The following is a 23080-nucleotide window of genomic DNA, read 5'->3' on the forward strand; positions in this document are numbered from 1 at the left end:
AAACAGATGTGTATGTGTCATGTTTTACTCTTGTAGCTCAAAATGGCAAGAGGAGAGGACGTCTTCATTTGCACGAACTGGAAATCATAAAAGAGAGATTCTCTGGCCTTTTTTTTTTTTTTTTGAGACAATGTTTATATACTTTTTATTATAGGAATGTATTTTTTCATGTGTATTTTTAAGGTGTGAGTAATTGGAAGGATTTTAGTATTTGGGATCTTGAAATAATGAAGGGTGATTATGCAAACTAGATTAAAGTGGGATACCTCATGGTTTAAGTTGTCTAAATAACAAGACTGGGACTTTCATTTGGGGTTCTTTTATGTACCACTTAAGCTTCATTTTGTACATAACCTTGTTTGCTTGCATGTAGCATGCTTCAGCCTTCTTACTAATACAATAGAAGTATTGAAGTTTATTGCTTTTGGGAACAGTGGGATATAGAAATAAGTATCCCTGTGGCCTTGTCTTTTGAGACTCTCAGAGTCCAATGATCCCACTGAGGACTGGTTGGAATTTCACATGATTCTGAGACTTTTGTGCTCACACTCTTTCTTTCTCTTCAGGAGCAACTGCCTGAACTGAACATCCATTTCCGCTCTCAGAGCTTCCTCACCTCTATGTACGCGTCATCCTGGTTTCTCACTCTCTTCCTCACCACCTTTCCTCTATCTGTGGCTACACGAGTGTTTGACATATTTATTTATGAGGTAAATGAGTATATACAAGTATGAAGTGCGGTCAGTGAAGCAGAAGAGAAAAGGGAAGGGAGCATGATCTTTTCCCAATTCAAAAGATCTGTCAGTATCAAGGAGATCTTAATTGTTCTAAAAATAATCTATATTTTATGATATTCCTAGCTACATTGGGATTGCAATAGCATGGCGTGAGTGTCAGCATGGAAAAAAGTGTCTTCATTGCTTAAAAAAAAAAAAAAAGCTATAGCCAATTAATTGAAACAGTAACCCCAGTTGATCGATAGCTCTTGGGTGATAAGGTCCTTTAAAACAATTTTTATAAAATAATTGAATCAGTAGATAGTCCCAAACAGTGTTTCTTATAACAGGGATTCCCAGATTTGGTTGACTACACTTCCCATAATCCCCAGCCAAAGGCCATTGCAGCTAGGGTTGATGGGAGTTTTAGTCATCACCTGGGAAACCCCTGTTACAGGCAATGCTGGTCCCAAACTAGTTTAGTGCCATTGAGTGCTCTGGCTGTGTTCAGTGATGCTTCTGCAAATACTCTTGCAGGCCATGTGCATCCCCAAAACTGCCCAAGAACTTGCTCAGTTGGCTCAAATTCAGAGTACTTTGATAGAAACTTGTCTCAAAATAATCCAGATACTCCTTGGGTGGTGTGCATAGATAAATTTGTAGGAAAATACAAGTACCTTTTTCTCCCATTAGGTGTCTTAATTTCATTTACATCCCTGCGGACAGCTTTTTCAAAACCATGGAAAACTCATTTTGGAGTTGTATAGCTAAGTCCTCTCTTCTTATAGGGACTGGAGATAATCTTCCGTGTGGGGATGGCTCTTCTGCAATACAACCAGGCTGAACTGATGCAGCTGGACATGGAGGGGATGTCACAGGTCAGCTCTACAGTGCACTTTGGCATTAGAGGTAGACTTGCTAGATATTACTTTTAATGCAAGCATTCCACCTCTGCTTTCAGTTTCCATATTGGGATTAGGGTGGGAAGAAAGGGGAGACCGGAGGGAGGATGGAAGCAGGAAGCTGGCTGGGAGCTGAACCAGGGGTGTAGCAAGACCCCCTGGGGGCCAGGGGACAAAACCTTATTAGGGGCCTCCCCATCACACACAAAGCGTGTGTGCCCCCAGCCCCCTAAGCCACGCCCCCTGCACCATCAGACGCAAGGGGGTGGGACAGCAACATTGCTCCACTGCTATTTGTGTTGGCCTGGGTGGTGGTGGAGGTGAGCCAAACAGCAGCAGGTGTTGTGGCTGGCCAGCCCACCTCCATCAGCCTCTCCATCCAGACTGCACACTTGCACAGTTCGATATGGAGTCGCATGCCCTTGACGTCACGGCCATGCGACTCCATATAGAATTGCGTAAGCGTGCAGTTTGGACGGAGAGGCCAGCTGGCCAGCCACAGCACCCACCACCACCCAGTTACAGTGCCTGCCACCCGGCTCACCCCGCTGGTCAACACAAATGGCGGCGGCGGGGCAGGGGCGGCAGCCACACAGTTTGGCCAGAGAGGCCGGTGGAGAAGCTGGCCAGCCACAGTGGCAACTGCCACTCGGCCAGGGGCGGGGGCAGGGCAGGGACAACCTGCTGGGGGGGGCCCTGACCCTCTGGGCCCAGGGACATTCATCTCTGTTTGTCCAATGGGTGCTACGCCCATGCTTGGAACATTTTTATTTTATTTTATTTTACATATTTTTATACCGCCCAAGACTTATGTCTCTGGGCGGTTTACAACAAGATAAAAACAACATTAAAACATTAGTTAAAAACAAACACAAGAAATTTAAAACACAACAATTAAAATTTTTTAAAACAATATTCTAAAACAACATTAAAAACAATCAAAACAGTATCAGTTAAAAGCCTGGATGAACAGATGCGTCTTTAAAGACTTTTTAAAAATTGTCAGAGATTAGGAGGCTCTTATTTCACTAGGGAGCGCATTCCAAAGCCTCGGGGCAGCCGCGGAGAAGGCCCGTCCCTGAGTAGCCACCAGACGAGCCGGTGGCAAATGCAGGCGGACCTTTCCTGATGATCTCAATGGGTGGTGGGGTTCATAACGAAGAAGACATTCTCTTAAATACCCAGGGCCCAAGCTGTTTAGGGCTTTATAGGTTTATAATGAACACCTTGTATTTTGCCCGGAAACATATTGGCAGCCAGTGTAACTCCTTCAATACAGGAGTAATATGGTCTCTCCTAGATGACCCAGAGACCAGCCTGGCTGCCGCATTTCCAAATCTTTTCCAAGGTAAATCTTCTAGTTGTGTTATATCCGGCTGTTCTCTGAGGGCAAATGCTTATGGCCAAGCTGAGATGTCTGCAAACTGAAAAGCTCAAAGTTGCTTTTTGACTGTCTGGGCTTTGTTTTCAGTTTGATTTATGATGAGGCACCTTTTTAGCTATCTGTTTCAAACTATTGGCCTCTAGAAACTGCTTCTAGAGGTTAGCCCACCCTCCCGAATTTCTAGTATGACAAATATTGGGGAGATCAAGAAGCTTTATTGTCATTGCCCATTTGCTTCACTTTTACTTTTGCCTTTAACAAAATCTCTTAGATGGTTCTCCCTCTTCATGTGGCAGTATACATATATGGGAATATGGTGCATCTAAATAGGGTATCTGCATATCCAGGTGAGATTGCTATATCAACAACATGGCTCCACTAGGGGAGGAGAGAAAAATAAAAATATCACAAGAAAAATAACGTAACTGCGTTGATCTCTGGAGTTTGGGTTGCATTCTAGCAGTATCTAATGCTGTATGCTATTCAGTGTTGCATTAGATCCCATGGAGAGTGTCAGGTGAAAATCCTAGGAAGCTTATCAGAAGCACTATTGGCTTTCCAACATTTGTGTTGTCTCTTCTTTTCAGAACTACTGTAGGGAGATTAAAGTAAGGAGACAAAATTCACGATGTGGTCTTGAGTATGCCAGGCTTTGGAAACTTGTGGTCGGATTACTCCTTTTTTCCCCAGGAGGGAGGAAAATGATATAGCACTATAGTAGATATTGAGAGTGATAAAAAGGGTTAGTCAGTAGGACAAAGGCTTGTGCATTGGTACTTGGCTGTTTACTTAAGGCTATGGCTGCTTAGCAAGGTGAGTAGCCAACTTACAAAGCTGAAATTGTACACTTCTAGTCTTTAGGACTGCAGAGACGGTGTGTAGAAGTGCTGAATTGTCAAACACAAAAAAGTCAGTAAAAGGAGTTTAAATTGTGTTACCTCATTTTAAAATACCATATCATACTGATACAATACTTTAAAGACTAGTCCTAGTTTTTCACCTTGGAGGGTAGTCTGATAGTATTGTATAACATTCTAACCAGCTATAGTTGGGCACCAGCTGAGTTCATGAAAACATGAAGATTGCTTTATATGCCACTTGACAATAGCCTTTCCATTTTTGATATTTTTACTGTGAGTCTTATGCCAAGCAAAGTTTCTGCTCATGAACTAAATCTTAGATGTCTACACCAGATTTAATCTCTGCTGCAAGGAAGCCCAGCTCCCCTTAATATGCAATATGTCAAACAAGCTGAATACTTGGGTATCTTCCTTCTGTGTTGCTGCAGTTACTCTTCTCTATTTTCTCAGTACTTTATCACACAGCAGGATCAGCTGGCTGAGGAACAATGTTTAGTCTTTTGTTAAAGGTAGTATTAATGGATGGAAAGAAAGGGCTAGGACTTGATGCAGCCACTTAATCTTCACTAGTTTTACTGGAGAACATGGAGAATCTTCACTTGCTAGCTGAGGGAAATGTAGGCAGCAGAAAATGTTGAACAGCTGTAGATTGTGTTGCATTGACCCTTGAAGATACCTTGAAACTCCTGCCTGTTGCACTGGAAATTAAATCTCTGCAATTTGCCTTTCTGTGGCTGCTCAGGCTGATGTACAGGGCAAAGATGTTGTCCTGAGATTTGGGGCGGATTCAGCTGTCACACAGAAGCATAGTTAAATGTTGATTCTGCACAATGTCTCCCAGCTTTGAGGGAGTGCTCCCCCCACATCTTGCCTGATTACAAGGTGGAATAATTCTATTTCCCGCTGAGGTTAGTAACACACTAAGTTTGGTTTTGATGTCCAAAGGGGCCAATCTTAGTTTAGTCTTAACCTACTCTACTTGGGGGGGAAATTGAGTTGTGAAACCCAGTGCAAACCTTGATTTATTTCAAGTAAATTTGAACCAACCAGTCTTGGTTTATTCTGACATCATGATTGATCTTGATTTGTTCCTCACCTCAGTTGAAAGTAGAATTCTTCTGACTTGGACATGGACAAAGGAGCAGGGGAGCAATCACTCCTGAGGCTTGGGAACAAGACACAGAACCTAGTTTAACAATGTTCCCCATGACATCTGAACCCACTCTTAGAGGGAGTTCATGTCGAATGATGATAGTAACTTAAGGATGCAGGATAATAAAATAAAAAGAGCACTACGGCCTGTTTGTGGTCTGTTAGCTATATCTTGTCTTTATGTGTGTGTGGTTCAAAGTAGGGAAGGATTAGTGTTCAAAATGCTTCTAAGGAACTTTAACGACTGTGGTCAGGAGTGCTTTCCCTACCCCTTTGCATTCTGGAGGATGCCTGACCATAATGCTAACTGTGTAATTTATATCAGGAAGTAAAATTCAAGTGATTAAGACTCTAGTGTCTCATAACAAGGAACATTTCAAAGAGAGGACACTTCTGCACTCTTCTTTCCTCTGAGCATGGGAGTGAGCCACAAAAAAGAGTAAATGCAATAGAGCAGATCATTAGAAAGGGGTTTACTGGCAGGGAAATGTATCCTAGATGCATTCTGACTTATTACTTTTCTTTCTTATAGTATTTCCAGAAGGTGATTCCTCATCAGTTTGACAGCTGTCCTGATAAGCTGGTCTTTAAGGCTTATCAGGTCAAATACAACCCTAAGAAAATGAAACGGTAAGTTGTTAGCTCTCCTTTCTTGCGTATAACTAACCAGGCTAGGGAATACAGAGCTAGGCAGAGCTGATGGGATGGATCAGCGCACTTACACTTTTGACACTTCCTTCAGAAAGCTATACAGAGTTTTGTGGAAAACCTCTGTAATTGCACTGGAGGAATTTATCTTGTTACAAACAGAATTTTCTGTAAGAAGTGGTGACAGTTTATGAAAAGCACATTTGAACCGCTGCTGGAGCCTCGGGTTCTAGACACAGCAGCACCCAAGACTAGAGACTGCCTAGCCCTATCTAGAGTCTGTTATCTATGCAAGTTCCTCTCCCCATTTTGTAAGGCCTGTCTATCATTGAATACAACTCACAAAATTGACTCAACCTTGGGCATGTTCACTTATTTCCTTACATACTTCATATGTAACAGTCCCTCAACAATTACATATTCAAATGCATATGAACTGACCACTCTATTTACCCAAATCTGAGACAACTTTGAATTTAAGATGACTCCCCTAAAACAGGTTATACCTGTATTTATCCAAAAGGAAGAGAAACATGCAGTTAAGGTGCCCCCCTCCAAAAAAAATCTTATACTGGACACAAAGCTTTTTAAATTACATAGTAACTGTAATCAGTGTACAATAAAGAGATGTCTGTACATAAAGAAACTCCCTCCCCACCCACCCCACATGAATGCCAGTGCTTTCAGCAGCCCCGGCACTTCCCATGCGGCATCTTGCTGTTTTCCTTCATGAACTGGGAGTGTGTGTTCACAAATTTCTCTCTCTCTCTCTCTCTCTATCTCTATCTCTATCTCTATCTCTATCTCTATCTCTTTTTAAAGAGCTACTACATATAGATTCAGTGGATAAACCACCTTTTGAGAGGCATTCTAAAGACAACCTCCACCATATAGCCTCCTGGTGTTAGGGGACAGGGCAGGGATTTCTGCAGAGAAGAGAGAGCAGAGCACAGGGAGAAGAGATCAAATCTAATTGTCCCTCTCTGGACAAAATAAAATGAAGTCATCTTGCTTTGAAAAACTCCACCATCCTCCTTGCCTGTACAAGAGTGTCTGCTGTGGGCAGTGGGCACCATGCTTTGAATTCCACCCGCCACCCCCAATTCTGTGATCATGCTTGAGAAGCACAAGGCTGCCCTCATGCTGCAGTCTCCCAGGGGAGAGGGGAGAGTTGGAAGTGCATCACCTCACCGCTGTTTGGGGTTTTTTTTACCCCCATACATGGTGCGAATTCAGATTGTTCCCACTCCTCCTGCAGCATCTCCATGCTTGTTTTCTCGTCTCTAGACTCATCTTGCCCGGCCAGGCCCTCCCTTCTGCCCATGGTGCAGAACCAGATCCTCCATCCCCCTCTGCTCATTGCATGGAGAAGAGGTCTATCAATAGCTACCAGTCAGAGGGCTGTGGGCCACCTCCAGCCTCAAAGGCAGGATACCTCTGAGTACCAGTGGCAGGGGAGTAACAGCAGGAGAGAAAGCATGCCCTCAACTCCTGCCTGTGGCTTCCAGTGGCATCTGGTGGGCCACTGTGCGAAACAGGATGCTGGACTAGATGGCCGTTGGGCCTGATCCAGCAGGGCTGTTCTTATGTTCTTAGGCATGCATCCACTCCTGCTACCTGTGTCCTCTCAAGCCCCAGACTATTGAGGCTAGCGGAGTGCAGTGTGGAGGAGGAGAGGAAGCATTGCTGCTTGTTGCTAGCAGCGGAGGTTTACTTCTGAGTAAGTAGCTGCAGAGCTTGGTGAAAGCTCGGGGCAGGGTTAGAGCTCTAAGTGGGCTTTCCTCTTCAGCAAGCACAGCCTGCAGAGCTTGGTGAAAATGCCCCTGGTGGCGCAGTGGTAAAACTGCCGCCCTGTAACCAGAAGGTTACAAGTTCGATCCTGACCAGGGGCTCGAGGTTGACTCAGCCTTCCATCCTTCCGAGGTCGGTAAAATGAGTACCCAGAATGTTGGGGGCAATATGCTAAATCATTGTAAACCGCTTAGAGAGCTCTAGCTATAAAGCGGTATATAAATGTAAGTGCTAGTGCTATTGCTATTGCTATTTTCTCCAAGCTCTGTAGCTGCTTACTCCCAAGTGGGATTTACTTCTAACTTTTCAATGAAGTGTCTCTGTGACTGAAACTTTAAAGATGCGTTTAACCTTTTCTCTGTGGAAATCAATGGATCTGATTTGATAGCTTTTTTGTTTTGATCTAACCCTTCAAATCCAAGTCCTTCCACCTGATCTCCCCTTTGTTTGCACAGGAGTCAGTCCCACTGAGTGCAATACTTACTCCTAAGTAAGTGTGCCTATGAGTCTCTCCCATTTCCCTCCTCTGCCACAGCAGACAAGGAGTCAATCCTTCACCTTTTGAGACAGTTAGCAATGCCTGAGAAGAACACACGTGCCCAGGCAGGAGGAAGAGGTCTTTAGGCACGTGTGCCCACTCTCCAGGACTCAGGGGTATGGCAAGGAGGAGCACTGGCTCTGAGGGGCCGCGGCTGCTAATTCTCAGGGCAGTTTACACAGCTCCTGTTCTCTTCATCACAACCAGCTGCTCCAGCAGGGATTCCTGGTATGCATATTTAAGACAGCCCCCTGCTCCACTTTCTAAACACAGAGAACTTGGGGGGGGAACCTTGTCCTGGATTTGGATAAACATGGTATATGTGCAGATATCAAATTATTGTGCTTGTTCTAAGCCCACTCCAGCAAGATTAGTTGTATAATCAGGAGGAAAACAAATAGAACGGGGAGAAATAATATTTGTAATTAGTGTAAACCACCAAATCTGCTCTCTCTTAACTTGTCACCCTTTAACATAAAGTTGTCGTCTTAATAGCTATGATCCCAAGTTGTTCTGTTCAATAAGTATCTGGGATTTCTTGGGATTTCTGATGAGAATATAATGCTTGACTACCAAGAAACCCCTGTGCAGTCAATCTTGCATAAATAAAAGCACTGACTGTATCAAAGATTACATTGGAAAATGTATACTCCTTGCCAAAATTGAATCAATGTGAAGCTGATTTCATAGCATGTATGAGGGTAGAGTTAAAAATGTTGCCACAACACAAACAAAATGATGCTCTTTGTCTTAATGGACTGAGATCCAAACTCTGTGTGTGAGGTAGGGTGTGTGTGTGTGCATGCGTTGCACCAAAGCTGCATATCAAGAGGATGAGGGTGGTATTCCTGGAGCAAGCTGCATAAATATCACACAACCGAATGACAAGAAAGCTCTTGCCAACCTCTTTAATATTAATCGGGCAACCAGATACAGGACAACATGAGAGATTCTAGAACGTGCAGAGATGTCGAGTAGAAGAAAGCAAATGAGCCTTGGGGCCAGAATGCTACCTATTGAGGGATATGGTTGAATATACTAGATTTGTATTTAGATTTTAACTGAGATTTTTTTCTTTCAACTTCTAAATAACTAAGAATCCTGTTCACTTATGAAATGTTGCAAACAACTACGTTCACTTGTCAGCATCTGGCCCCCTACCATAGCCAGGCGAAAGGTAGATCGCTTCTAAGCTGTATACATAATCAAGTCTCATCAGGAAAGACACTGGGTTATATAATGCCAACATTAGCTGTTCTAAATCTTTGCTCCTCTGAGAGAGAAGTATTTGTAGCTGTGGCAGATGTAGTAATGGTCGCATCTGATGTGTTTAAATGTTGAGGTGAAAGGGGAGACACCTCTCACATAGAATGGGGAGGTGTCCAATCTTAAGGAATAAAAAGTGTATGCTGTGAGGGAAGCAGAGTCCTTGGGCCAATCCGTTCCCTATAATCCATTGGCTGACACCAGAAATTGGCTTGGAGAAAAGTGCCTGTGGAAGGGACTACAGACAAGCATCCTTCATGCATGTGCTCCTTATCTTTTAAATTGTAATCCCCTCTACTGAACTCTGCAGCAGAAATCGATTTAACATGGCACTGTTGCCAGCGCATCTGGTTTGGCCCTCAAGATTTGCCCATACAATGGGTATGTAAATTGAAGCAGGGTGAACTGCCTTCTGCCTCTGTTACAGATTGGAGAAGGAGTACACTGCAATCAAAAACAGAGAGATGGAAGAGCAGATTGAAATCAAGGTAAGCCTTTCTCTTCTCTTGCGCACATTCCTACCCTTGTCCTCTGCATATCACAGCAATAAACAATGGTGGTTTTTTTTTTAGTTATGGGAGCTCCCTGTGCTTCATTTCTCAAGATAGTGCTTCCATTATTGCCTGGTTCTTCAGAGGCAGGTCCTCAGATCTGTCATTAAAAAGGTAGCTCATGTTCAGGTCACAAAGAGAATTTCCGTTTCCTATAACCATTTCATAGCTGTGCCTGTAAGTCCTGATATAGACATGTTTTGCTTTTATCTGTTGTGGGTTGTCTACTGCTCTCTCATCTGTCCTATAACCATTTTCACAGTTCAGGCAAGAAACAGAAATTGAATTGATGATGATGATGATGATGATGATGATGATAAATGACTTACCTTGGGACCTTTGAGATACTGTGTTCTAGAAGTGCAAGGCACTCCCTCTTTCTGAACTCTAGATCTAGCCTTTTGCGTGGTATAACTCCTGCTTTCCTAGTTGTTCAAGCAGATAGTTGTGCAGATGGCTCTAACTTGATGCTCAGGATTTCAACATAACTTCCCATGCTGGCTGTCATTTTAAAAGGCTCATGCTTAAGTTGGAATGCATGCTGATTTTGATCTTGCTTGCAGAGGCTACGTACTGAGAACCGGCTTCTGAAACAGCGAATTGAAACCCTGGAGAAGGTGAGGAGTGTGCCCAACCGCATGAGAATTCACTTCCTCCGCTTCCAGACTAGTTTTGCTACCAAAAATGAGACCTTGCTCAGCCACTTGTCCCAGCTGACTCTAGACACCGGTCAGAGTGCCAGCCATTAGCCTCTGCTGTGCATTCTCATGGGGGCTGCTGTGGGAATTTGCCTCTAGAGCCCCACTCCCAAGAGAAACGGATAAAGTGTGTTCTCAAGGCCATGCGATGCAGCTCTCTAACCCTGCCTCTGCTGGTCATGATGAAGAGGTTAAATCCTAGTGATATGCTGCCTGGACTCCTTAAGATAGAAAAAGTAATCTGCAAAAACTTCAGACAAAACTATATCAAGTCAAATGGCTCAACATGGTAGCTTGAACAGAAGTAACGGAGACTTTCTGGACACTCCAAACAATTTATCTTGCTTTGTGGTTGATTTGATTGTGCAGCAGTTGAATCTTTACAGCTGGTTTTTCAGCCATGCTGTGCCATATACCTCAAATGACATTGTTTTTGTGTTAAATCCTTCGCCACATTTTGAAGTATTGTGGACATAGTCATGCTGAGAGCTGCCTGTAATAGACCTTGGACGCTTGGTCATAGGCGTCTCTTCCAGGAAGTCCTGCTGCTTCCTGCTAATGGGAGAATTGCAATATCTGCACCTTCCCAAAATCTTCAGGCAACATGTGTGACTTCTGAAGTGTAGAGAAATCTCTTCTATTGGTATAATAGGCACTCAAATTAAATTATATGCTGCTGTAGAGACTGTAGGATTGAAGCAAATTTAATATATGGCAAGATGTTCTTGATGGAATCCATATTTGTTTACCTTTATGAACAGATGTATTTGTAAACTACCCAGCTATCGCCATACATGGAAACTGCATATTGCAAATTTGGGACTGCTCTGGCATGGAAGCTGTCTTCTTGGGCTCTGTTGGGATCTTTGTGTCTTCTCTTCTGTGCTTCTAGCTATGAGTAGAGTGCTGGTGTGACCTTGCTGTTGTATCTTTTTCTTTCCTTTCCTTCCTTCCTTGTCTGGATCTCCTCCTGGGTCTCCTGTAGGAGAGTGCTGCTTTGGCAGATAGATTGATCCAGGTATGGTACAACCTTTTTTATTTCCAGCTCTCCTCTTGGTATTCCATTTCACCCCAGTCCAGCAAGGCCACTTGCAACCTTGTCTTTGTACAGTGTTTGAGTTTACTTGGCACTTCCATCCAGAAGAGTTCAGCCTAACACTCCCATATTTGGTTCTTGAACCTCATGTAACCTTTTCCAGGTGCACTCAGATCCTATGCACATTTTGTCTATTCAGTCTTTTCATGTTGATGCAACTACAGTATTTTCTGTTTGTACAGCAAAATATACTACTGTCAAGTAATCGGCCTGTAGCTAAAACAGTACTGACATCTACAGGATGAGAGTTTCGCGCTCTTGACAGGCTCAGTATTGAAGTAACGTATGCTCTGACTGGCTGTGATTCAGCACTGTAAAGACTTCTGCAAATGTGCAACTCTAGACTACTACTCCAGTTTTATCGTGCGGGAGAAGGAAGAAGCATGCCATGATGGTGTATCTTTCAGCTGAGCATCACTAAAGAGGACATAGTCATGGTTGACGTCATTTTCATGTGACTTCCCATGTGAAGTTCTCCCTCCATAGAAAGCTTATGTTTGCCTTAAGAGTGAATGGTTCTGAATTCTGCATAGGCCCAGAAAGAGGAAAGGCTTTATTAATGCTGCAGGAGCATAGCTGGAAGTTCTTATTAAAATTAATCTGCAATGCTGAGCTGAGAAAGCAGATCTCAGAAAGTCTCTGCCTAGTACCATTTTTTAATCAAAAGATTAATTTCTTCCAAAATACCATTATTCATGCTGCATTTGTTGAAAGGATTCAAAATCATTATTTACACACACCTCAACGCAACGTCTCCATCTGAATTTTGTGAGACAGGACATGGAATCATTCATATATATTCTCCTTTTTATTTATTAAAGATTCTGATTCTGAAAAATGCTTCAAATGCATCTTTTGCATGGCTTAAGCAAACTGCTTCGCTACATTGCTTGCTTAGATTTCTCAAGTGGGTTATGTAGAACCGCAATATCTACTTGAATGCAGCTTCGTTTTCAAAATGCATAACATATCTTGTATGTCCCCTCAAATGCCTATATGCAGAGAAGCAGCTCCTAAATACTCCCTTCCCCAGAACTAAAGTGCAGTGGTGTGAGGCTCCATGTCTGTCCAGAACATAAGGAAAATTCTGAGGCCAGCATTAATGTGGCAATTCCTAGAAATAGCACAAGAGGCAGGTTATCCAAGTAGATATACAGTTTGAACAGAGCTCCTTCATATGGGCACTGTATGAGAAAAATGCCATGGCCTGACTTCGCTGTAGAGCTCTGCTCAAAATATGTTAGTCTCACTACTTGTGACCTTTAACCCCCCCAAAAGCTGCTCTCTTGCCGAGGAATAAGAGGGCTTTCTTAATACGAATTGCTGTCAGAATGTGCAATCCTGGAACAGTCTGTCCTCATTCCTATTTACCCTTGTAGCTTAGGAGCACTGAGATTAATTGGAGAAAGTTCCCTCTTTTCATTGGTGGAGAAAGCTACGTCTCCAGCAACACAATACTCAGCATGTTGACTTGTGTCTAAGGCAGTGGGTCTACTCAGTTACTTGGGAAACAGTCCCATTGAATAAAGTTGGACTGAATTCTGAGTAGACATATATAGGCTTGTGCTGAAACTCTGTGGTCTATGATAGAATAAGTAAATATATAAAAATTAGCAGACTATCCTTATGAAGAAATTACCAGAACTCGACAGGCACACGCTAGTTGGTGTAGGTTATGATGGAGAGGGAATTGGCATAGGTGGTTTTTTTAAAAGTAGAGGTAGAATTCACTGAGTCATCTAATGGCTCAGTGGGGAAGTAACTTGCCTAGGGAACAAAAGGTTGCTGGTTCAAATCCCCGCTGGTATGTTTCGCAGACTATGGGAAATATCTGTATTGGGCAGCAGCGATACAGGAAGAGGCTGAAAGGAAGATGCAAAAATCATTGTGCGAGGTGACAATAGTAAACCCCTTCTGTATTCTACCAAAGAAAGCCACATGGCTCTGTGGTCGCCAGGAGTTGACACCGACTCGATGGCACAACTTTACTTTACTCTAGAATTCGCTGAAGACTGACGTCCTTTAATATGATCAAAAAACAAGAGCAGCACTTTCCTATCTGTGGATTAATCAGACTCCAGCATCTTTTGCCAAGAACCCTCATGGATGATCTTATTGTCCTATTTCACATATACCTCTGCATCTGTGATTTAATTCCGAAACTGTGAGAGATGTCTGTATTATCTAGACTTCCCCCCCCAATTTGTAGAAATTGGCAATCATGAAATACTATGTTGAGTCAAATGTTCTCCAGCAAATACATTTGGCACAAAAATGGAGTGAGGTGGGACTGAAACATTTTGCAAGAATTCCTCCAGCTTATCCTGTTCAGTGCTTTGCAGGCTCCACTGGCTACTACTTCAGTGTCCTATTCTTGTTTTACATCTGCCTTCATCCTAGAAATGGTGACATAATTTAATCCAATCAGCTATGTAAATGGATGGTGTCATGGAGGACAAATGTATAGGCCCTTTCTGAATTAACTTGGTTTGATCTCAGTGATGTCATGAAGTCAACTCAAGCAAGTAATAGTGTGTAGCTAACCTGAAGGCCAGTTTGAAGAGGAGGAAAACACTGCTGTAGCAGCTGGACAGGACTGTAGAAGGACTCACATAGGGTGTTTCTGCTGTCTGAAGCTGAGTGCAGGGGGCCATGAGCTGCCTGAATTAAGGGTGGAAGGAAGTAAACATTACCTTTATAGAGAAATCATTGTCTGGGTGGAGGAATGGGGTGGCCAAAAAAACAGCTCCTCAATGACCAGAAAGAGTATGTCACTGTGTGGGACCAGATTTTGCAAAAAGCACCACTCTTCCTGTTTCATCTCAGCCTATAACAATTCGTGACTCCGCATTCCTACAGTTTGTGTGGGGTAGGGATAGTATAGAAATCCCTCAATTCATGCATGGATAGAATGCAGTTTAGGTGGAGGTGCTATTCCCCAGTAGCATTTTCAGTAGGGTATATTCTTCCATCTTGCCAACACTTCCGTGATCTGATGATGAGTAGAATCTGCAACTACCCTTGCTACAGGTGAAACTCGGAAAATTAGAATATCGTGCAAAAGTCCATTAATTTTAGTAATGCAAATTAAAAGGTGAAACTGATATATGAGACAGATGCATTACATGCAAAGCGAGATAAGTCAAGCCTTAATTTGTTATAATTGTGATGATCATGGCATACAGCTCATGAAAACCCCAAATCCACAATCTCAGAAAATTAGAATATTACATGGAACCAAGAAGACAAGGATTGAAGAATAGAACAATATCGGACCTCTGAAAAGTATAAGCATGCATATGTATTCAGTACTTGGTTTGGGCCCCTTTTGCAGCAATTACTGCCTCAATGCGGCGTGGCATGGGTGCTATCAGCCTGTGGCACTGATGAGGTATTATGGAAGACCAGGATGCTTCATTAGCGGCCTTCAGCAATTCTGCATTGTTTGGTCTCATGTCTCTCATCCTGCTCTTGGCAATGCCCCATAGATTCTCTATGGGGTCAGGTCAGGCGAGTTTGCTGGCCAATCAAGCACAGTACACTGTATACTTTTCAGATGTCCAATATTGTTCTATTCTTCAATCCTTGTCTTCTTGGTTCCATGTAATATTCTAATTTTCTGAGATTGTGGATTTGGGGTTTTCATGAGCTGTACGCCATGGTCATCACAATTATAACAAATTAAGGCTTGACTTATCTCGCTTTCCATGTAATGCGTCTGTCTCATATATCAGTTTCACCTTTTAATTTGCATTACTGAAATTAATGGACTTTTGCACGATATTCTAATTTTCCGAGTTTCACCTGTATGTGAAAAATGCTGCCCTCAAGTTGAAACACTTCACCTACCCTGACTCTTCCTGATCTCTTCCTCCCTGAAAACGTCCCTGGGGGCTGGAGGATGCAAGGCCAATATTTAGTCTAAATGCTGCCTACTGTGTTTGTATTCCTGGTATAACATACAACAGGGGAGGTGATTATTTTGCAGAAGAATGCACATCCATAATCACACCACCATGTAACAGATGCTTTTACTGTATTCTGCATATTCTTAGAAATGACTGCTCTTAGTAATATGTATCTCTGAGTGGTGTGAACAAAATGTGTCTGTTCATTCCTCCTCAGAATTGTGTGTGGGTTTAAAAAGACTGCATAGATCAGGCCTAGGAATAGACCCCATGCCCTTAAAGACCTACCCCCCACCACCGCTGAACGTTCTAATCGGCCAGTGTTCAAACCTGTTCAGAGGCCCGTAAATGGGCTTCCGAACAGGTTTGTGCACATCCCTAATGGCAACTGCAGACGAACCTCTCCAGATTGGTCTCAATGGGTGAGGGAGGGGTTCATGAATTACCCAAGGCCTAAACTGTTTAGGGCTTTATAGGTTATAACCAGCACCTTGTATTTTGCCTGGAAACTTAGCAGCCGCCAGTGTAGCTCTTTCAAATCAGGAGTAATATGGTCTCTCTGATATGACTCAGAGACCAATCTGGCTGCTGTATTCTGTACCAACTGCAGTTTCTGGACTACGTACGAAGAGCACATTGAGTAGTCAAGTATGGAGGTTACCAGCGGATTTACCGCTGTTCTGAGGTCGTTTATCTTCAGAAATGGATGCAGCTGGCATATCAGCCAAAGCTGATGGAAAGCACCTCTGGCCACTGCCTCAATCTGGGACACGAGGGAGAGGTTTGGATCCAGAAGCACCCCCAGATTGCGTACCTGTTCCTTCTGGGGAAGTGTGACCCCATCCAAAACTGGCAGATCAAAATCCTCTTCTGAGTTCTGGCCCCACACAATAAGTACCTCTGTCTTATCTGGATTCAGTCTCAGTTTATCGCTCATCCAGCTTATCACTGCCTCCAGGCAGGCATGTAGGGAGATAATGCCTTATCCTGATGGTTCCAAATTCTGATTCAAGGGAGAAGGGGCACGCACTAACCCTCTCACAACCCTGAACAATTCCACTAGGTGTGCACTTGCGGATGCAATATGGGCAGAAAAGACTCACTTATTTGCTGCACATATCACCTGAGCATAGATCTTCAAATGTGCTCTGTGTTGTAATGTGTCAGATTCAAGTCTAGTCTTTCTCCACTTGCACTCTAGTCATCAACCTTGCTGCTTCAGCCCCCATAGATCTTCCATATATCAATGGACCAGTTTTGATATGGGTCAGACAGGGCACTTAGAAGCGATCATGTCTACTGCCTTGGTGAGTTTGCTGTTCCAGTTCTTCACCAGAGCAGAGCCAAAACTAAATCCTTCCAAGGCCTTCTTGGAATCATATTGGATCCAATAACCTTCTCAGGTAGACCATCCTAATAAGGCCCCTCACCCCTGCAGAGGTGGGATGTGATTGTGAGTCTAACCTTAACCGGATGGTGGTCTGTCCATGACAATGGGGAAATTACAGGAGTCCCCACCCACAGAACACCACCCTGATCAGAGTGAAAGACCAAGAATGTGACCAGCAATGTGTGTTGGTCCTGAGGCCACTTGAGATAGACCCATGATTGCCATGGCCACTATGAACTCCTCAGCTGTCCTGGACAAATTGGTCCTGAAATGAACATTGAAGCCCACTACCAGCACAAGCCTGGGGGGACTCAGATGCCAAGCCTGAAACCAAGTCTGTCAGCTCAGTTAGGGATTCTGTTGGGCAACACAGTGATTGGTACCCCAACAGAAGTCTCAGTCTATTCTTGGTCCCCAAACTTAAGTACACACATTTGATATGGTCAGACACTTCAACCGGGATCCTGGTAAGGGGAATGTTATTCTTATAGACCAAAGCCACTCCAGCTCCCCGCCTACAGAGTTCCCTGGAGGAAGAAGCTGGGACCAGCATGGGACACCAGCCTCCCACAACCAAATCTCTGTGATACATACCAGGTTGACCCCTTCATCTAGAATCAGATCAAGAATGATTTCTGATTTATTCTGGACCAACCTGGCATTACAAAGGAGCAAGGTGAGGCTCTGTGTGTGGTTGGCACTACTTCCCAAAGTCAAAGAACTGGCAAGACAGCTGGAAGGGAAAACAGCTAGGAGACTTCTCATTTTCCTTCCCCTGTTACAGCCTGTTGACTTGCCACCGTTACTTTGCCCTGAGCCATTTTGGAAGGGCCGTATAGAAATTGAATAAATAAATAAATGTTCACCACCATCACTGGAATAGCCACCCTATAATCAGTGGATACACCCCCTATCTCCCCATCTCCAGATGACAAACCCAGACACGTTATAAAACAATCTCACCCAAGACTTAAAACAACAGAAGCCAAAATATAAAATAACCACCCACCACTACCACACACAGAATCTGACAAGTTCCTGGGCCCAGAGGCCTCACCCTTGCTATCCCCTAGAGTGACTCCCGCAAAGGGGCAACCTCCTTTGGTGTCACCCCACCAGTGGTGGGCCTGCCACCTGTATGGCTAGTCTGGGCAGGTGGTACTCAGGAACTGCTGACTCACTCACTCTCATAGACTCTTCACATCTATGATCTGGTATGCCTTGGTCCCCTGGCACTTCTACGACTCAGACACCACCACTGCCGTTGGAAATAATGGTTGCAGCATGAGCAGTTTAGCTCCTCTTTCCTGCTAATGGATGTTTGCATGCTTGCTCGCATCCATGTACTCTACCCACAAATATATTTATGCTTTTAGACTCAACTGAGGCAAGTTACTCAAAAACCAAACTTGCAAGAATGGATAACATGGACTACAGTCTAGGCCAGAGGTAGGCGATCTTTGGCCCTCCAGCTGTTGTTGAGCTTCAGCTCCCATCACCACTAGCTCTAATAAGTTGTGGCCGGGGGTGATGGCCGTTGGCGGTCAACAACAGCTGGAATGCCAAAAGTCTAGGGGGAGGCAAGGCAACATTCTTCAGAAGAGCAACAAACAGAAGAGCAAGGTTCTTCAGAAGAGCAACAAATTTGGAAGTGAAACTTTTGAAAACAAGACAATTTTTATTTTGGTAAAGCAAATGTAAAATGTGTTAGTTGGCAACCTTGGCACAATCCTGGTTCTGCAGGGAGTGCAGACAGTTCCCAGGAAATGAAAAGGAAGGGGAGACAAGAAAATAGCTTTTGGAGAGTGCAAATGGAAAAACAGAGAACATAGAAAGTAAAGAGCAACTTTAATACTTTTTCTTAATCTGCTGTCTCCCCCCCCCCCTTTTCGTTCTTAATCTGCTATCTCATGAGCCAAAAGGAGACCGATCTCACCGGGGGGAGATTCAGGGGTCCCAACTGCAAAGGTTCTGCCAGCGTGGCAGATGAGGAACAACACGTGGGTGCTGGCTTGGCACCAAGCTCCAGTAGCAGTGGCACTTCCCCTGCCCCAGCTTGGCCAAGGGAGCGCTAGCTCTTCTCAGGCAGTCAGGTGCAGGGGTTAGCCTGCTACAAGTCTACATAGGCAGTGACCCCACCTCAGTGGTTCCATTCCAGGGTACAAACCTTCTGCTTCAAAGCCCAAAGGGCTCTCAGGCAGCCAGGTTCAGGGATTCGCCGGTAGCAAGTCCATGTTGGGAGTGACCCAAGGATTCTTACTTCCAAGAATGACCAGGCTAGTCTTGTGCAGGTCTCCCTATAGCAAGCCCACACAAGGATAGCAATGTGAGCCCATCAGTTCTTGACCCCATGGTCCTGTATTCCAATTTATGGACTCCGCCGTCCAGTGATTCATCTTAAGGGTCAAAGGTTTGAGTGCACCATTTATACCTGGCTAGGCAGAATTCTGAGCAGTAGAGGGCAGTGTGTGTCTTCAATTTCTCACAACAAAAACTTCTGCACCAAGGTTTAGGAGCAAAAACTTTTTATGGGGTTTTCTTCCTCTATAAAGTTGCAAAGGCAAGAACACTTAGAAATATAAAGGAGAAGGTTCCAGTGCAGAATCTGAAGCAGATGTGCTTATGGGACTGTTTTTATTCAGGTGGATCCCAGAACAAAAGGGCCTCTTGTACCAAATGTCATTATCCTCCTGCACATTTGTCTTGATTGCATGGTAGTGTGAGGCTGTTATGGTTCTCAGGAACAACCTCATTCAAGACCCTGGTTAGTTTTGCCTGGAACTCTGGCCTCCTTAGGTATGCAAGGAATTCTTGCTCAGGTGTGTCACCTGTCTGGACGCAGCTTACAGTGGTTCAAGACCAGGAAGAGAGCTGGTCTTGTGGTAGCAAGCATGACTTGTCCCCTTAGCTAAGCAGGGTCCACCCTGGTTGCCTATGAATGGGAGACTTGATGTGTGAGCACTGTAAGACATTCCCCTTAGGGGATGGAGCAGCTCTGGGAAGAGCATCTAGGTTCCAAGTTCCCTCCCTGGCATCTCCAAGATAGGGCTGAGAGAGATTCCTGCCTGCAACCTTGGAGAAGTCACTGCCAGTCTGTGTAGACAATACTGAGCAAGATGGACCAATGATCTGACTCAGTATATGGCAGCTTCCTGTGTTCCTATATTTGCATGATGCAGCACTTCTGATCCATCTAGAAGCTAGCTTTCCTCCTGATGTCACATGTTTGGGTATGGAGCTTAGCCTTTCTTGGGTCAGAGGCCAAAGTGGTCAAGATGGGAAAGAGACTTTCTGGCAACTTGGAGACCGTCAGGAATTTTCCTTGGTGCATGTACAACAAAGGGGGGAAACACTGAGCGCACAATGTATTTCATCCATACAAATAGCAAATCATGGCAGTCATGATGACACAAAGTGGCAGCTCAGATTGTGGAACTGAAGCTTAGTTTAAGTCTTTGGGAGAGTGTTGCAACTGTGTCATTAGAGGGACCATAAGATGAGTCTTAGACTTGGCACCGGGTTGCAGAACTCTCCCATCCCTCTCCTAGCCAATGTATTTCTTGGTATTGGGCTTGAAAGGATAAGGGAGTCAGGTAGTGTCAGTGACAACATAACAGGTAGGGACCTCCTTCCTATTCTGTTGGCAGTATGGGACAGTGGATCTCCCCGTGTTTACCCACATCCCTGTCACAAAGGTCCCGCACATATCCTGTCTTATCCTTTCCCATGACAGCGTGGGTCAGTTTTGTGAGCTTGGAAAAGTACATAGTTTACCGGAGTTTGGAAATTGCTGAGCGCTTCTGATGGGTCCTAGACAATCTCCAAGTGGGTTGCTTATTAGATCTGACAGGAGAGCTACCCTGAGCCTTTTAAAGTAAGAAAAGATTTGGGTGAGGAAGGACTTTGCAGAATGCAGATGGGATTATTGAAAGGACAGAGAGGTACAGCCACTGAAGTGAAGGATATGGACGTGGGAAGGAGGTTAAAATCCCCATCTGTTTGTGAACCTCTACTCAGTGCCCTTGAGCAAGTCAGTGCCTCTCAGACATCCAATGATATATTTTAGGCTAAAATTGCTGCTTTGAGCTCCTTGGAGAAAAGGCAGGATCCAGAAGTAGCATATAAAAGATAGATGTAGTGGAACCTGGTGGGATTCTAAATGTACCTGAGAAAGCTGAAGAACAAGCTCTGCTTTGGGGAGCTGAAGTCCCATTCTGCTCATTTACTGGATGAGACTCCAGAATGCACTGCCATGCATGCTAATACTTCAAAAAATAAAAGTCTATTATGCTGCTTTTCAAGTTATGGTCTTTCTGCATGGCGAGCAACTGCTGCACATGAACGGCATTTATAGGGCAACTGTGTAAACTGTCCCATACTGCCATCCTTGTGCCTAAATGTATCTGAGTTATTAGACTTTGTGAGGCTGTCTTTCCCAGCTGTGATTCAAACCCGAGACACTTTCAGCCTTTCTCTAAAAATGCTGCATTTTTTTCCTTGCAGGGAAAGACCAGATGCATGTTTCTTGGTTCTATTACTCTATCCCTCTGGAACCTATTCTCCTCCAAAAACTTGAAATAAGTTGAAATAGGGCCAGTATGCATCTTTTAGGCCCTCCCTCCTCCACTAACCACTAGATCCACTCCTTTCCCAAACTGGGTCTGAAAACTACAGAGTTGTGACTTGCAGCTGCCTTTCTTAGCCATCAATATTTGATGGTTAAAGAAAACAAGCTGCAAGTCATCAGTCTGACATTTCAATGCCCAGTTTGGGAAAGGAGTGGATCTAGTGGTTAGTGGATGTTAGTCTCCCATGATGGTGACCAAAGGATGATTTTATGGCTGCACATTCCTCTGTCATTTATTTCCTGTTCTGCTGCTGGTTCCTTGGGACTTTGTGCAAATCACTTTGGATATCTGGACAAATGTTCTGTATATTCATAGTATGTTTTATTATTACTGACCCTATCCTGTAGATTCTGTGTGAAGACAAATACCTGTAATGTTACATTTTCACATCTTATGCTGACAGAAGGCATATAAATATCACAGAGCCCAATTTCTAGGAATTAACATTTTCTTACTACTTCGGTCTTCTCATTATAAAGGGTGTAATAAAGTCTTATTATAAAGATGAGGAGAACCCAGAAATCTTGGAGTTTTCTCCTTTTCCTTGCAACAGAGTTACTTCCCTCTCTTCCAAATAGCCTAGGAGCACTGAAGTCTAGTTCTTCTTCTTTAAAACATGATACAATCTTCAGCTGCAAGATGTGCAAGTTACTGAACAGAACTTGCATAGGTTGCTTTGGAGGTGGAAGGGCCTGAGGGGGTGGTAGGCGACCAATGTGCTGTTGAGAGGCATGATAGAGCTTGCATGGGCTTGAACCCACCACAGTAGGGCATGCCAGGCAGTGGTGCAGCATGATCTGAATAGGACAATTGCAAGAATTCATCTAAAATAAAATAAAATTGAGGGCACACACCCCCACCAAGTGGAGGTGCAATGCTCTTAGTGCACATATGCAGATTCTCAGCTGTCAGGAGCCCTAATTACTGCATGTGCAATCTTTGTACAGTGTATGCCAATAGAAGAACTGTATTCACAAATTTGATTCCCACATTTGTACCCATGTTCACTTTAAGTGGTTGTACATGCATTCATTTTTAAACAGAAACACATCCAGTACTTCCAGGAAATCCGAATATAACTGCACATATATGAAACACACAAAGGTCCTCCAAATATCACTTATTTACTTCCTAACCCACTGAATCTTTCATCTTTTCCATCACATATTGTAGGTACCATGCAATATCCAAGCCACCATTTTAAAAACAAAAGGATCCTTTTAAAAGGCAGCGTCACAATTAAGATTGGAACTAGTTAAAAGAACATGGATTGTCTGCTTTGCATTCAGAAGGTCCCAGGTGCAGTTCCTGGCAGCCTCTTCAGGTAGGGCTGGGAACGATTCCTGACTGAAACCTTGGAGAGCTGCTACCAGTCAGAGTAGACTGAATGAGCATTGTCTACACTGACTGGCAGCAGGACTCCAAGAGCTAGATGGAGTAAGGGTTTGACTCAACAGAAGGATGGAGTGAGCCTGGGGACAAGATTTGAAAATGCTCCCCTACTTTCATCTCCTTCCCTGTCCCCCATGTCTTTGTCACAAAATAAATTTAA

General features: G+C 43.9%; 1 protein-coding gene across 5 annotated transcripts in view; it reads left to right on the forward strand.

Annotated features, from left to right (window-relative positions):
- Positions 1–23080, forward strand: part of EVI5L (ecotropic viral integration site 5 like) — a 92283-nt gene that overhangs the window by 48352 nt on the left and 20851 nt on the right. For 3 of the 5 annotated variants that reach the window (XM_053293794.1, XM_053293795.1, XM_053293793.1), the window contains 6 exons: positions 567–710; positions 1505–1594; positions 5547–5644; positions 9685–9745; positions 10372–10425; positions 11492–11524. In XM_053293794.1, the coding sequence (XP_053149769.1) occupies positions 567–710; positions 1505–1594; positions 5547–5644; positions 9685–9745; positions 10372–10425; positions 11492–11524 (480 nt within the window). The remainder of the gene's footprint in view (positions 1–566; positions 711–1504; positions 1595–5546; positions 5645–9684; positions 9746–10371; positions 10426–11491; positions 11525–23080) is intronic. The other 2 variants (XM_053293797.1, XM_053293798.1) reach the window with 2 other exon arrangements.

This window comes from Hemicordylus capensis, chromosome 2 (assembly GCF_027244095.1).
Source record: "Hemicordylus capensis ecotype Gifberg chromosome 2, rHemCap1.1.pri, whole genome shotgun sequence".
In the NCBI taxonomy this organism is placed as follows: domain Eukaryota; kingdom Metazoa; phylum Chordata; class Lepidosauria; order Squamata; family Cordylidae; genus Hemicordylus; species Hemicordylus capensis.